Raw genomic sequence first — 14,863 nt, 5'->3', positions numbered from 1 at the left:
CTTTGAGTCCAGGATCAGTCAAGAGAATATCTCAATTGTTCTTAATAACATCACATACCATGCACACATTGCTAGCAAAAGTTAGTGACATCCTATCTCCTACAGTACTACTGACAATAATATTAGATGGAGAATCAACAGCTCTACCTAGCTAGAGCACTGAAACATTGACCAAGTAGTACCAGGCTTATGTCCTTGGTTTTTTATATATATCTTTCCTATGGTTTTTATTTTATATGTCCACAAGATTGACCAGTTTCATATACATATTTTTAGACAGATTTTATTATATGTATATGTATATATGTATATATATATATATATATATATATATATATATATATATATATATATATTAGTATTTTTAAATGTTGATACATTTTAGAATTAATATTTATGTTTATGTGATAGACCAGAGTCAGCTTTAATTATGTACTTAGCAATTTTTGAGCTGCAATTTATGTTTTATAGTGTTGCTGATTTACACACTAATGTTAGTTTCTTCGCTGCTTAGACAAGGCAATTAATATGTTAAATTGGTTCAGTGATTAGTGTGCCTCATTGGCTGCTAGAATGTTTAAAGATGTGACTTGAGTTTTAATATTTTGGTCTTAGGAAGTGGATGTAATCCGTGAAAGCACTTACCTTGTTGTGTTGCTCTTAAAGAGTGCTGTGTTGGAACCAGTTTGCCTTTTTCTTCACTGTTTTCCCTGGTTTAAATGACATTTCCCTATTACCATTACTTAAAATGAGAGCAGCTAAATTGTAGTAATGGTTTGCTTATATAACAATTTTGTCAACCATATCCCTTTGGACACAAAATGCTCTTTTGTTTTCTTTGGTTTTAGTACAATGGTCTTATAAGTAGTTTTTAATGGTCTACAATTTTAATGGTATTGTTTTTTACAAGAGACAACACTAGACGGAGCCCAAACTTTTGAAATTAATAGCATTTTCTTATAGTCTAATTTAAATGATACACAATTGCTATATATATAAGGGTTCTAGTTTTTTTATAAAGACTCTTACAATCAATGATACATAATGAAAGAAAATGGTAAAGTTTTTTACATAATATCACTGTTTTGTATTCTTTTTATAATTGAATTTGGTTCGTATTTTACATAAATAATTGATGGAAAATTGTGATTGGATTTAGGTCAATGATATTTATATTTAAGGTATGATACTTTGGTTCTATAACATCTGATGAACTCTTTCTTTGATAAGATGAAAAAGCGGTGAACACAGTTAATGCATTTATGAGCTTGTGTTATATGGATTAATTCCTGTTTAATAAAAATGTTGGTGGATTTTATAATTCTCTGGATTTTCCTTCTCAACTGTGTCCAATTGTTTTTATTTACTTTGTTGTTTCAATACTAGCATTTTGTGAAGTTATGAGTTTCTAAGCAATCATTTGTATAGGCAATTGGAAACATAGAAAATATCAAGTCTTTAATACAATAGTTAGAATATGTAAACTTTTGGAAAGAGGAAATGATGTTTTTAAATAGAAAATTTGAGAAGAGGGTGTGATTCCATTTACACAAAATCATTTAATAAACAGGTAAAGCTATTAGGGACTGTTTGTTTATGACTGGTTGTGATATATTAATTATTTATTAATAATATTTCTTGATATATTTGTTTCCATCTTGAATCATAAGATGAATTTAGCTACAATGCTATAACTTTTACAATTGTTGAAGTAGCATACAATTGAATATCAGGGAATCCCATTCCACCATTATCCCAACCTTTTCTGTGCCAATCAAACCAAACTCTTGGTTTAGTAGGATGCCAACAAAATTAAGTAGAATATTATTTATCTTCTTCATCAATTTTTTTGGTAGATGTAATTCTAACAATTCTAAGACAAACGATATTTTAGGGAGAATTACCATCTTAATAACCATTAATCATTCTTCCATGGTAAAGAATAATTTGTTCCAATTTGTGACTAAACTTAAAATTTTATTAACAACCTGTTGAACATTTGTTTGTATCATTTCTTTGCTATTAGACATAATGGTTATACTAAGGTATTTCATTTGATTGCTTTTCCAGTTGAAGTTGGAATATTTTTGGATGATTTTTTTTATTTTTTATTAATTAATATTGTACTTGTTTTATTATGATTAAATCTTAAGTTTGAGATTTCATCAAACTGACTCATAGAACTAAATATATGTTCTAATGAATTTTCTATATTTCCTGTTGTTAGTAAATATCATCAGCAAAGAAATTAATGTTTAGTTTGAAATCTGCTTTTATTTTGATACCATTAATGTTCTTGGATCTAATACTATTAGCAAAGGGTTCTATAGCTAATACAAAAAGTAAAGGTGATAATAGACAGCCTTGTTTTGTGCCTTTTTGTAATTTAAAGGAATTGGAATGAAAAAAATATTTTAACATAATCGCAAGAGTTGTATAACTTAGAAATTAATGCAATTAGATGAGATGAGAACTTATACATTTTAAGTGCTTTAAACAGGTACGACCAATTAACTGAGTCAAAAGCCTTATCTAAATTGAGACTAATGATATAAACTCTTTTTCATTAGCATAGTCTATTAATGTATGTATTCTTATTATGTTATCCTGTACTTATTTATTTTAAATAAACCCAGTTTGATCATTGTTAATTAGTTTAGCTATAAGTTGATTAATTCTGTTAGCTAAAATGAACATGAACATCTCACATGTAAAAGTGAAATAGGTCTGTATGATGAACACTTTGTAGAATCCTTATTCTATTTTAAAATAGGTGATAAAAGGGAATATTTCCATGATGGGAAGACTTCAGCAGTTGTTTTTTTTTATTTCTGTATAGATTTTTTCTAATATTTTAACTGCATCACCTGGTAGTATTTCATAGAGTTATGATATACGGCCATCTAAGCCTAGCTCCTTATTTATTTTTAACTTTTTTATTTGATCTTTTATTTCTGTTAAAGTGAATAATCTATCAATTTTTATTTGTTCAATTGTTAGTTTATTATTTATATTTTCCCTTAGACAAGTTTCAACTATACTATCATTATTTAGATTATTTTTATTATTTATTTATATTTTCATAACATATTTTAAAACCCTCAAGAATACTTTTAATATCTGTTTTTCTTTCGTTTTTATTATTTATATGTGTTATCATTTCTTTGATATGATTTAGTTTGTTCATTTTCTTTGATCTAAGAGCAAGTTTATGCAGCTTAAATGGTTTACTGAATATGCCTGAAATTTAAGTTTTTCCAGGTTTATTGAAACTTTATGATTTAGAATTTCAACATATTTTGTATATAAATTCTTAAATTCAGACTGACTGATAGTGTCATTTAGTTCTTAGATTTAACTTAGTGTATATATTTTGTCCTGTAGTGTATTCAGTTCTTTGTCCCATTATCTTGTTTTACTAATATACCAGCTTGTAACTCTTCCATTTAAATAAGCCTTTAACAAATCCCATAAGACAATGTCAGATGCTTCACCATTCATGCTTATTTCTAGGAAAGTTTTGATCTTTTTAACATACCAATCCTTGAATCCTTTTATTTTAATAATGTACATTGGTGATTTCTTGTGATGTATTAAATTGTCAGATTTTAAATTAATATTAAAGATTAAAGCATTATGGCACATCTCATCATAAAAGGGTTCTCGTCCAGGAAAAAAGAGGTCATTGTTCCCCTCTACTCGTCACTCATTAGACCCATTATAGAGTACAATGACCCTTTTGAAATGTACCTCACAAGACATCTGCAGCAGCTGGAAAGGCCACAGAAGTACATCACAAAGAGGATTACTGGCCTCAAACAAATGCCCTACACTGACCGCCTCAAAAAACTCCAGCTTTACTCCATAGCATATCGCCTACTCCGAGGTGATCTCTGCCTAACATATAAAGCTATGTCAAACCCAGAGCTGTTGGACATGCTACACCTAAAGAAATCCCAATCCCTCCAAGCTACACACTCTAGGGACCTAAACCTTGTTACCACAACAAACAGGACACGCTGGAGGGATAGATTCCTGTCCCAGAGACTTCCTATACTCTGGAACACGCTACCCATCTATGTCAAGCAAAGTTCTTCATTAGCACTCTTCAAGAAAAATCTTGATGAGTGGATGGGAACTAGGAAATACACCCTGGGGATCACTTCTGTGTCTCTGCTCGACAGTGGCACAGGAAAATAACTTTCTTGGGTGGTGTAAGCCATGGAACCTTGCTGGCTAGGCTTATGTAGGCCCTTGGGCCAATAGCCTAGTACCTACCTATGAACCTATGAGCCTATGAAACTATTGAACCTTCTCCGATACGTGATAACAGATTGTTTGAAACAAAAATTTTGTCAATATTTGTTTGCGTTCCATATGTATATGAAAAATGGGTAAATTGAAATGAGTTAGTTTTCCTTAGCTCATATATATTCTTTAAATTCATTAGATTAGATTTACAAAATTTATTAAGTGTTTGGCTGAAGATGTGATTCTCAAGCTTTCTAGCTGCAGTGGAATCTTTGTCTGATAAAATACAATTAAAATCACCAGCCATAATGATTTCACATTTCATATTAAAATGAAGCAGAGCTAAAAAACAGTTCTGTTAACTGCTCACCATCTTGCCCCCCCCCCTTTGCCCTTTTATTTCTGAGATATTAAGAATGCATTTGTTAAGTTTCTCACACCAAGTGGTTGGTAAATCAACACGTGAAAGCAAATATTTAGGCAAATACTACTGAATAATTTACAAGGAATGATGAAGTAGTCAAATGTTCCAGATGGATACTTGAGATAAAGTTGGACAAAACATTGAACTCTTACATCGTTGACCAAGCATGCAGACACATTACATTTATTGTCACTACCAGAGACAAGGAAATCAGCTTAAGCAGCGAGTGGCTTGCTGTATGCTCAGCAAATAAAGGGAATGAAATACTCCTCTCAGTAAACTTTGGGGTTTCAGACAGGAACACTTCTCCAGAGAAGTTTAATACTGTGGAGTGGTTCATTGTTAGTGATAGCTTGGGGCTGCAGCAGAAACAGGCCTCCCCAGAATCTAAACACATTGTACAGAATTATATGTTGTATGCACACAGAGATGCATACATACGTCATCCCATCTGATATACAAGTGCCTGATATGGACAGAGATACAAATCCTGTGGCATGGCCTCTTGACTCATCTTTGCAAACCAACATGGAATATGTACAGTGTGAGTTTCACTCTTTCCAAAAGGGAGGAATTTACATCAGATGTGAATTATTTGGTTTATGCTGAACCAGCAATCAAGAAACAAGTAGGATGCTCAGAGGAGGGGAGTGACATTGCTGCTAAAAATAAAATTACATGTTTGTCGTATTGGATATTTCTCATAGGTTCATAGGTGTGTGCTAGGCTAATGGCCCTGGAGCCTTTACAAGCCTAGCCAAAAAAAATTGCCCAGGCACCATGCCACTCGATGTTAGTTCATAGTGCCCCTATCCAGTAGGACAACTGGAGTGATCTTGGAGTGAACTTTCTGTTACCCATCCACTCATCAGGATTTCTCTTGAAGAGGGCCAGGGAGTTGCTCTGCTTGACATGAATGGGAAGCTTATTGCAGAGTATGAGCAGTCCTTGGGAGATGAACCCTTCCCTGCAGCATGTTCTGTTAATTGTGGTAATGAGGTTGTGATCTCTGGAGTGTGTGGCATGGGGGAAATGGGATTTCTTTACATAGCATTTCAAGTAGGGCTGGGTCGGACATGACTTTTTAAGTCAAGCAGAGATCACCTCTAAGTAGATGATAAGAGACTGAGAACAGCTGAAGTTTCTTGAGTCTGTCCATATAGGGCATGTGTCTAAGGCCTAGGATCCTTTTTGTGAGATACTTTTGTGGCCTCTCCAGCTGTTGTAGGTGTCTGGCCAGGTACATGCCAAATGGGGCATTATATTCGATGACTGGTCTAATGAGGGATGAGTAGAGAGGGATGATGACCTCTTTCTTCCTGGGTGTGAAACCTTTGGTTATAAGTTGTGCCACATAGCAGGTCTTTCTGATCACAGTGGCAATGTGGTGGTCGAAGGTGAGGTGGCTGTTGACCTGGGTGCCCAGATCTCTTATGGCCCCTTCAGTGCTTAGTGGGCTCCATCAATGTGGTTATTTATGGGAACTGAGTTTTTTTCCAAAGGAGATGATAACACATTTTTTGGCATTAAGCTTCAGGCCATGGTTAAGACATCAGTCATTGGTCTCAGAGAGGCCCTTTTGTAGGATGTCTGCTTCAGTTGGGGAGTTGATAATGACTCCTCGCTTGCAGTCATCAGCAAACTTGGTCAGCCAGAGTCCTTCTGTGTTGGTCTGGACTTCTGAGAAGTAGATGCCAAACAGGAGAGGGCCCAGGACCGAGCCCTGTGGGACTCCACTCATGACTGGTCAACAGTCTGACTTGGAATCCACAACTTAAAACTCTGTGGGTCCTGTCTGTGAGCCAGTTTGCAACCCACCTAGTGATGTAAGGATTGATGCCTAGTTTGGTGAGTTTATCAATGATACCTGAGTGGGGAATGCTATCAAAGACCTTGGCCAGGTTGAAGTAGGCTGTATGCACTGCCTTACCCTCATCCAGAGCCTTGGTGACTGCCTCAAAGAAATCAACCCAGTTCAGCAGGTAGGATCTCCCCTTGACAAAGCCAAACTGTATGGGGTCAAGAGTTTGGAGATTGCCTATATCTTTGTTAAGCAGGTCCATGATGATGTGCTCCATATCTTTGCATGCCAGACTCATCAGGCTAATGGGACGATAGTTCCCAGGGTCTGTAGTTGCTCCCCCTTTATGGAGCAGGATGACTGTAGCAGTGCGCCATTCATTAGGGACATAGCCTGAGGTAAGGCTGTGATTGAACAGGGCACACAGATGTGGTGCCAGTTCATTTTGTAGCTCATGTAGGATGCAGCCAGGGATATTATCAGGTCCCATGGATGCTGCATTCTTGGCTTTGGACAATGCAGCTTTTACCTGTGCCACAGAAATGGTAGGTACCAGGCTTTCTGCTGGTATTGTGATAGGGCCCTTGGGGGGGTAAAGTTGGCACTGAATCTGTCAGCCAGTATGTTGGCTATATCTGGCGGCTCAGTAAAGGAGGTGCCATTGTGCAATAACTCAGATCAAATCTATGTATTGCCTTTGAGGTTTTTGATATAGCTATAGAATGCTTTGTGGTTGTGTTTGGTGTCAGCCACAATTCTGCCTTCATAGCTGGCTTTAGGGGATTTGATAAGGGATCTCAGCTTTTTGTTAAGACTGATAATGGAGGTTTTCCAGTCTTGTGACTATCTGTTTCCGCAACACTTTCTTCCTTCTGTCCTTCCTTCTTCGTCTCTTCGTCCTACTCTAGCATACCCATTTGCATATCCATGTATTGTTATATAAAGTTTACACTTGCATCTTTTCACATAAGAGATGTCTGCGATTTGGATATGAGGAAACTCTTCTTTACCTGCCATATGCTGGCACCAGTGGCTGGAATCAAAAAAATTCAGCAAGTTTTATGTTCTAATTTTTGCCCATTTTGCATAGTCTTTCCCACTTGTAAAAATTTCAAAACAACACATTTGTCAGATGGCATATCTACAGATGGGTAATATCAAATTCATCACATGTTCCAGATGGCAACAGATGAAACTGCCTTTACTATCTAAAACATCTATCATTAAAATGAACATCCTCCCAAAACTTATCACTTGTATGCATCTCTCTCCTCTATTCCCAACACATTCTTCAATAAAATTCACAAAGCTGTAGCAAAGTTCATCTGGCATCCAAAGTCGATAAGTGCGTCATACCAAAGACTTATTTTCCCAAAATCTAGGGGAGGTCTTGGCATGCCAGACCTTCAACTCTACTGTAGAATCCTGCATGCTAACAGATTAATTACAATTGTCAACTACCAGCCGAACAACCAAATGTGGACTCCCCTGTGGGTAAAAATGTGGTATAATCATGCTCTGGAAAATAATTTGTATCCTAAAGCTCTCCCCTTCTTAGACCCACTAACTCTTGGGAAGTTAAAGTTACACCACATCTTAAAGGGCAAAATCAAATCTTTCCAAGAGATTTTTAAATCCCTGAAACTTGACAAAGCTCTCCTTCTATTCCAACCCATCCATTTAAACCCCAATATCAAACTGAATAACAGCATGATTAACCTTGTTGACTACCCTCTAATAAAAGACTACACACTCTGGGATATTCATAAACATAAAGCTTCCTCGCCCCTAGAACTACGAGTTACCTTAAATGTATCTAAGAAATACGTCATAATTCTGCAGCAAATTAGAGAAATTATTGCATCCTTACTTCAAGATCTCACTCTTGCTGACTCTGACTTCAACCAGGTATCTAAAGTGCTGCAGATCTTAGCAAGTAAGAAAAATATGCTATCCCTCTCTTATGAATCCATAATTACAATTCAGTACCAAGATAAGATAGTATACTGGGATCAACAAGGGTTTATCTTATTAGAAAAACAAAAGATATCAGCCATTAAATCCACCCTTCTATTCTCCCCATTTAAAAAGCATACTTATACACAATTTATGATTAACAATAACTTATACTACACTCCTACACATTTAAATAAATTTAACCCGAATGTATCTCCTGCATGCCCCTGCTGCTCCTACCCCCAGGCTGATATCCTACATATAATATGGTTTTGTCGATACTCTCACAATATTTGGTGCTCTCTCAAGGTGAGACTGGACAAGATGGGCTACCACAAATCAACCCTCTCCTGGGAGATGGTATTATTACACATTACTAATCTTAAACTATCAAACTTAAGACTTCATATCTTAATAACACTTTGCTTATTAGTTAAATTCTACATTTACAAACACTGGCTAGATCGCTCTAAGATGCCTTGCAGAGGGTTTAGGAATACATTACTTCACAAAAGCTTTTAATAACAAATTTGTATAAACATACCTATTTCCAGAAATTCTGGAATTTCATATTTGAGCTTTTGGCTGACACCTAACTACTGGTAATCTGAGTTGGTACAATACTACTAAGTAGGGTTACCATCTGTCCCACTTTGCGAGGGACACTCCCTCTTTGGGTAGTTGTGCCCTGCAAAGAAATCGAAAAAATGGCAAATGTCCTGAGATTTTTAGGACAAACATATTTCCTATAGTTTATGTAATAGTTGCATAAAACAGTTATTCTGTATCTAAAACACCTAAATGTTATAAGAAACTGAATAAGCAACTAAAATGCTAAAAGAATAAGTTTTTATTTAGGCAAAAAAGTGAAGTTCTGTCCTTTGTACTGGCCTTGGGTATGTTTTGCCCTGCAAAACCTGATGTTTGTACCAAAAATGTCCCATTTTGGGCATTTGAAAAGTTGGCAACCCTACTACTAAGAGCTCTTCCTTTTTATGTTTCTTTTTGATCCTTTAACTCCTTTTTTGTTTCCCACATTCCCCTCATTTTTGTGGCTCAAGATAAGTATATATGTTTTCTATCCGATCTCATATCTATATCTTAAATGAAGGGTAATACATTCTGTGTAGTTACAGTACCTACCTTCCCTCATATATGTTTTTCTGTTTTACTAAGGTTATCTTCAGGGGTTGCATTATCCCTAAGCAGCACTGTTGTACATAGTGTACATAGTTAATAATTTTATGTTCTCTTATGTATTAATGTTCATTTCTAAACTACAACTGCTTGTGATATGTCTATAAAGCAAAATGAATAAAATTTCTATTTGAAAAAAAAAATTAATCAGGTGTTAAATGCCTGAATCAGAAGAGGTTGAGAAACACAGATTGCTGTTCTCCCTAGAGATCACTGTTGGTGTGATTTCTAAGTGTGTGCCAATAGTGATTTTCCTTTGTTTTGGGGGCTTTCTCCCTTCTTCGTGTGGAGTTGGTATATTTAAGTTTGGGGAGGGTGTTAGGTCTTGCCTCCCACATTAGTGGTGCTCAAAACTGCTTACATTTGGAAATGTCAGCCTTTCTGTGTTTCAGGCATTTGCATTTGGGGTTTTGGTACCTTAGTCTATTGTAAGTTGAGGTTTCATAGGGGAATTGATTAGACAATATTAAACCAATACATCCTGATAGTGATTCTATGTGACTCTGCTGTTTGTAGTCAGTAGGTATTTAATGATATCCCAGATCCAAAGAACAGTAAATACTGTAAGAAAGATCCAGCCAAGTCAGAGTCTTCAGTCTTGTGATTCCACATACTTCCATCCTGAGCCTTCTGCTGTCTGCAGTCTTTGTAAAGGATCTGTGGCAATTCTGTTGGAAGACTACTGTTCTCAAATATACAGATAATCCTGTGCTGGTTAGTTATTCAGGCACTGTTTTCCATGCCATGCCCTTTAGTAAGGCTTTCACAAATAACAGAATAGTTCAAAGGCAATGGTATCTTGTGGAACCAATACAAATTTGCAGCTATAATGTGTGGTAAATATTCAAGCTTATCTAAATATGATGGCGCATGATATAAAGGTTAACATAGTGATTAGAAACTGAGGCTGCAGACACAGTAAAGTACTTGGGAGTTTAGATGGAGGATCATCTAACACATAGATGCAAAAATGCAAAGATGACTGTGTGTGTGTGTGTGTGTGTGTGTGTGTGTGTGTGTGTGTGTGTGTGTGTGTGTGTGTGTGTGTGTGTGTGTGTGTGTGTGTGTGTGTACAGAAGATGGGCTATATGCAGAGTTCTGATGAAGTCCTTGGTCAATACCATTTGGATGAAAGTATTTAAATATTTTTTGTGTGTAACATCCCAGTTTTTCATCACTTTTTGAAGTCAATGTTCGTGCCTCTGCTTGACTTGTGGTGGTGGATTGAGATATTCATGCTGTCCACTGAGTCATTGATTGATTGATTGATTGATGGTTTGCATTTATTATCCAGGGTGGCTTGACTAGGCAAAGATTTCCATTTTAACAGGAGGCATGGATGTGTCTATGTGTGGGGGTAGGGGGTAGGTTGGCAGTAGTAACATAGGTTATTGTTAGAAGTTGCAGACAATATAGTATAAAATGTTAGCACAACATAAAATATTTATTTAGTTAAACACATGGTAAAATACAGCATAAATAAAACAAGCTTTTAACAGAACTAAAATACCAGTATATAGCTATAGGTACTTCCCAATTGTGACATATTAGTTTGCACAGAGTATGCCCAGTTGTACATATTAATTTTCACACAATGTAAATAACAAAATGTTTTCTGTATAGGTAAGAAGTAGATTGCTCGTGGGTTTATGTATACAGAAATGACAATGACAATGTTTTCATATGAATATAAACAAAGCTGTTCATAGGAGTGTTTATAACATTCCAGTTTTAATTAATATAGAGCTTCAGCAGGAATGCAAAATATGCTCATTATATGTAAGTGAGACTCATTTTCCCAGAGGATTTAAGATCAGAGAATATTAGGAAGGGGAAGAGTTGGGGTATTGTGTATGAAGTGCTAAAAACATGTGATATGAGAGTTAATAGGTTTGTTGTACAGTACTTAAAGGTTACTGACCTGTCATGTACACCCATATTAGCAAATTCCTTTGAGCAGTGATACTTGATAAGGGCGGGGGGAGATTATTTCAGTATTTTGGGACTCTAGTAGAGAATTCTGCATTGCTGTATTTATTGGGAGAATGGTGAGGGATAATGAGAAGTTTATTAGCGGACTTGAGCTAATGTTTGGGGAAGTAGTATTTGATGAGTGATTGGAGAGGCAATCACTTAATGGGATAGTAAAGAAATTAGTGAGTAAATGGCACACAATGATGTGCTCTCTGAAAGTGACCCAGTGAGATGCTGAAGGCATGATTATAAGATTTTTCTGGTTTTGTAAATGAGTAGTGAAAAGAAGTGATGAGTAGAAAAGTGAGGTTAATAAGACAGATGTAGCAGTAACTAGTGTAATTCATGGGGTGTGGGAATCATGGGCTTAATTTAGAAGAAACTCCAAGTAGTTTAAAGCAGGACGCATTTTCCACTATTGTTGCATCCTTGTTTAGTGTTTTTTAGGTTTTTGGCTAAAGCCGGTTCATATTTTTCAGAGTAGATAACATTAATTTGATTTTCTTTGTATTTAGTTTGAGCATGGATGTACTTAAGCCAACACCAGACATTGTTAAAAGCAATATGCAAAAATGTGTTAATGGCAGAGGTAGTGTGTGATGTGAAATTTAGTGTGGTAACATCAACATATTGTATTGTTTCTGTTGAGCACTATGCCAGTGACATGATGTTTGTGAAGGCTTGGAATAGTATGCGTCAAAGATATGACTGTTGAAGGACACTTGAGTGGATTGACAGGGACTCTAGTGGTCTGCTTTCCAGTCATATGGCTTGGATTCTGTTTACCACATAGCTGGCGAAGCAAACTATGTAGGAAGGGAAACAGATGAAACTGACTAAGGGGCTTAATCAGGTAACATGATATACTATGTCAAAGGGTCAAAGAAAATGCAGCTGACTGCTTCTTTACTGCTCATTTGTTTTATGTGATGCTCTTGATCAAAGAAGGAAACTGGCTCAGTTCCATGATGAAGTCTAAAACATTAATGTGGGGAGGTTAGAAAGTTGTTAATACTAAAGTGCTGTAAAATGTCTTGATGTGCTACTTTCTTGTGTATTTTTGCTCATTTTAAGAGTATTGCAATTAGTCAATATTGGCCAAGGTTATCACATTTGTGGAGTGGGATGATGGTCACAGTTTCATGGGTTGGTAGCTTTCTGCAACAGAACAATTTATCAGGATTGATACTGGTAAGTGAGACATGAAACTGTGACTTTCAGATAGTTAATGGGTGCTGAACTAGGTTTGCAAAGGTTGTGTGTGCTTTAAGATTATATGGTTGAAATTTTGAAATGTTTTCCTTATTTGCTCCAAAACATAACGTACTTTACATGCAAAATCAGAATTTTCATTAGTAGGACTGGCTAGGATGATAATTTCCTTTTGCAATTTAATTACTCTGTATAGTACTGAGGGTATACATTATACAGTATGCTGCACTGGACTAACAGAACTCATACTTTGCAATATAAATGCTGCATGCAAATACAGTGGCTTACTTATGTAAAAAAAAACAAAAACAATATATATGATGATGTGGGTTGTTTTATATTGTTGTAGAGCAACAAGCTTCAAAAGATTCCTACGGGAGCCTTCACTAACCTACATGATCTTCGAGAGCTATATCTTCAGAACAACTACATCACCAATGAAGGAATAGATGATGAAACCTTTACGTAAGACTCTGTTCAGTAAATTACACATTTTTCTTTTGCGCAATAATATTTTGCTGATTTTTCCTTAGTCATAGTATTGACAAACATAATTACTTTCTGCACCTGTGGTATACAATCTGCTATATTTTTGGATCCATTTAACTGGTCTAGGATGTCAGAAGAAACATGGTGCCTGAAATTATACTGAAGAGAGGTAGTGGATGTGTCTTGCATGTATAGAGCTTTTCTATTGTGGCCTCTGATGACAATGGACTATTCCAAGTTGGAATTTCCCAGAGGACAAACACAAATAAATATAAGTAGAAACATTCTTCGTTGGGCTACTCCCTCAATGGATGTCACTTTCACATAAAATATTTCATGTCACATACAGGAGGTGCTCAAACAATAGTCTTCTCAGATAATTTCTGAGCAACTCATGTCCATTATTAAGCATAATAATAAAAGTAAAGCAGGAGGTACTTTGCTTAATGACAGCCATCTGTACTAGTAGGCTGGCTGTATATGTACTTTGCTGTTAAGTCATTTCAGTTATTAATTTACACAGAAAGACATTCAGGGACACACTGAAAAATATAGATTAATACTTAGACCTACTACTGTACCATCTGTTTGAGTTTCTGAAAACTGCTGCCAGTCACTCAGAAGCAGTTTTAATTAAGATTAGCAGCAACATCTGCACCCCTGCAATGGGGCCTCTATCCCCAAAGCCCCAAACTTTAAATATGCTGTTTCTGAGGTCGCATCACATCTGAGAAGTGAGTGTTATTGAAGTAGTCTGTCTGTTTGAGTGCCTGACTCTCAAAGAGATAAACAAGACTTGACCTGCAAGCAGATGCACTACCATGAGTAGGTGAGTTGTTGAAAAAAGTAAAATGCTACCTGAATGCTTATTAAATGGAAGGAGGGAGACAGGATGCAACACAGACATGTACATGCCTGTCAGAAAAGCAAGATGATGGAATGCACAACTAAAACAAGTAACAGGAAACAAATTTCAGAACAATGTAAGGACTGAATAAATTGTTAACCAAGCTTCTGACACCTTCCAAGATCTTACGATCAGAGGAGATTACTAGGCTGTCAACCAGGAGATCACTTCAAGTCTAGCCGTTTCATCCCAATGTAATACCTTAGAAATGTTAGTTAATACCCAAGATTGCATTTAGTAATAACTGCCCATACCCAGAGAGTTGTGGGAGCTATTCCTGGTAAGAATTTATGGTGCCCCCTCAATTCGTCCAGTTTCCTTTTGAGCAGTGTCATAGAGGTGCTCAGTTTCACATAAATAGGTAGCCTATTCCAAAGATGCAGTAGTTGCTGGGAGATAAATCTGTCCCTCCAGCATGTCCTATTTAAGTCACAGGCCATATTTAGGTCCCTGGAACAGGTGGCCCTAGTCCTGTTTGATTTACAGATATGCAGCAAGTTCATTAAGTTTGGGTCTGAAATTGCTATATAAGACAAGCATAAGCCTCCCCTAAGAACTCTTACAATACAGAGTAAAGTGACAGAGACTTTAGTCAGTCTGTGTACTGCACGTGCTGGAGTCCCTCGATCTTCTTTGTTAGAAACCTCTGAAG

At 36.2% G+C, this 14,863-nt stretch overlaps 1 protein-coding gene across 1 annotated transcript in view; it reads left to right on the top strand.

The window, feature by feature from the left end:
- PODN (podocan) overlaps window positions 1–14,863 on the top strand; it is an 829,411-nt gene that overhangs the window by 504,568 nt on the left and 309,980 nt on the right. Inside the window, exon 7 of the mRNA XM_044085452.1 lies at window positions 13,165–13,280. Within this exon, the coding sequence (XP_043941387.1) occupies window positions 13,165–13,280 (116 nt within the window). The remainder of the gene's footprint in view (window positions 1–13,164; window positions 13,281–14,863) is intronic.

The sequence above is a fragment of the Protopterus annectens genome, chromosome 10.part0 (assembly GCF_019279795.1).
Source record: "Protopterus annectens isolate FY-2018-M chromosome 10.part0, PAN1.0, whole genome shotgun sequence".
Lineage (NCBI taxonomy): Eukaryota > Metazoa > Chordata > Ceratodontiformes > Protopteridae > Protopterus > Protopterus annectens.
Note: the sequence above shows the minus strand (reverse complement) of the source record. Positions and strands in the feature narration are given on the sequence as shown.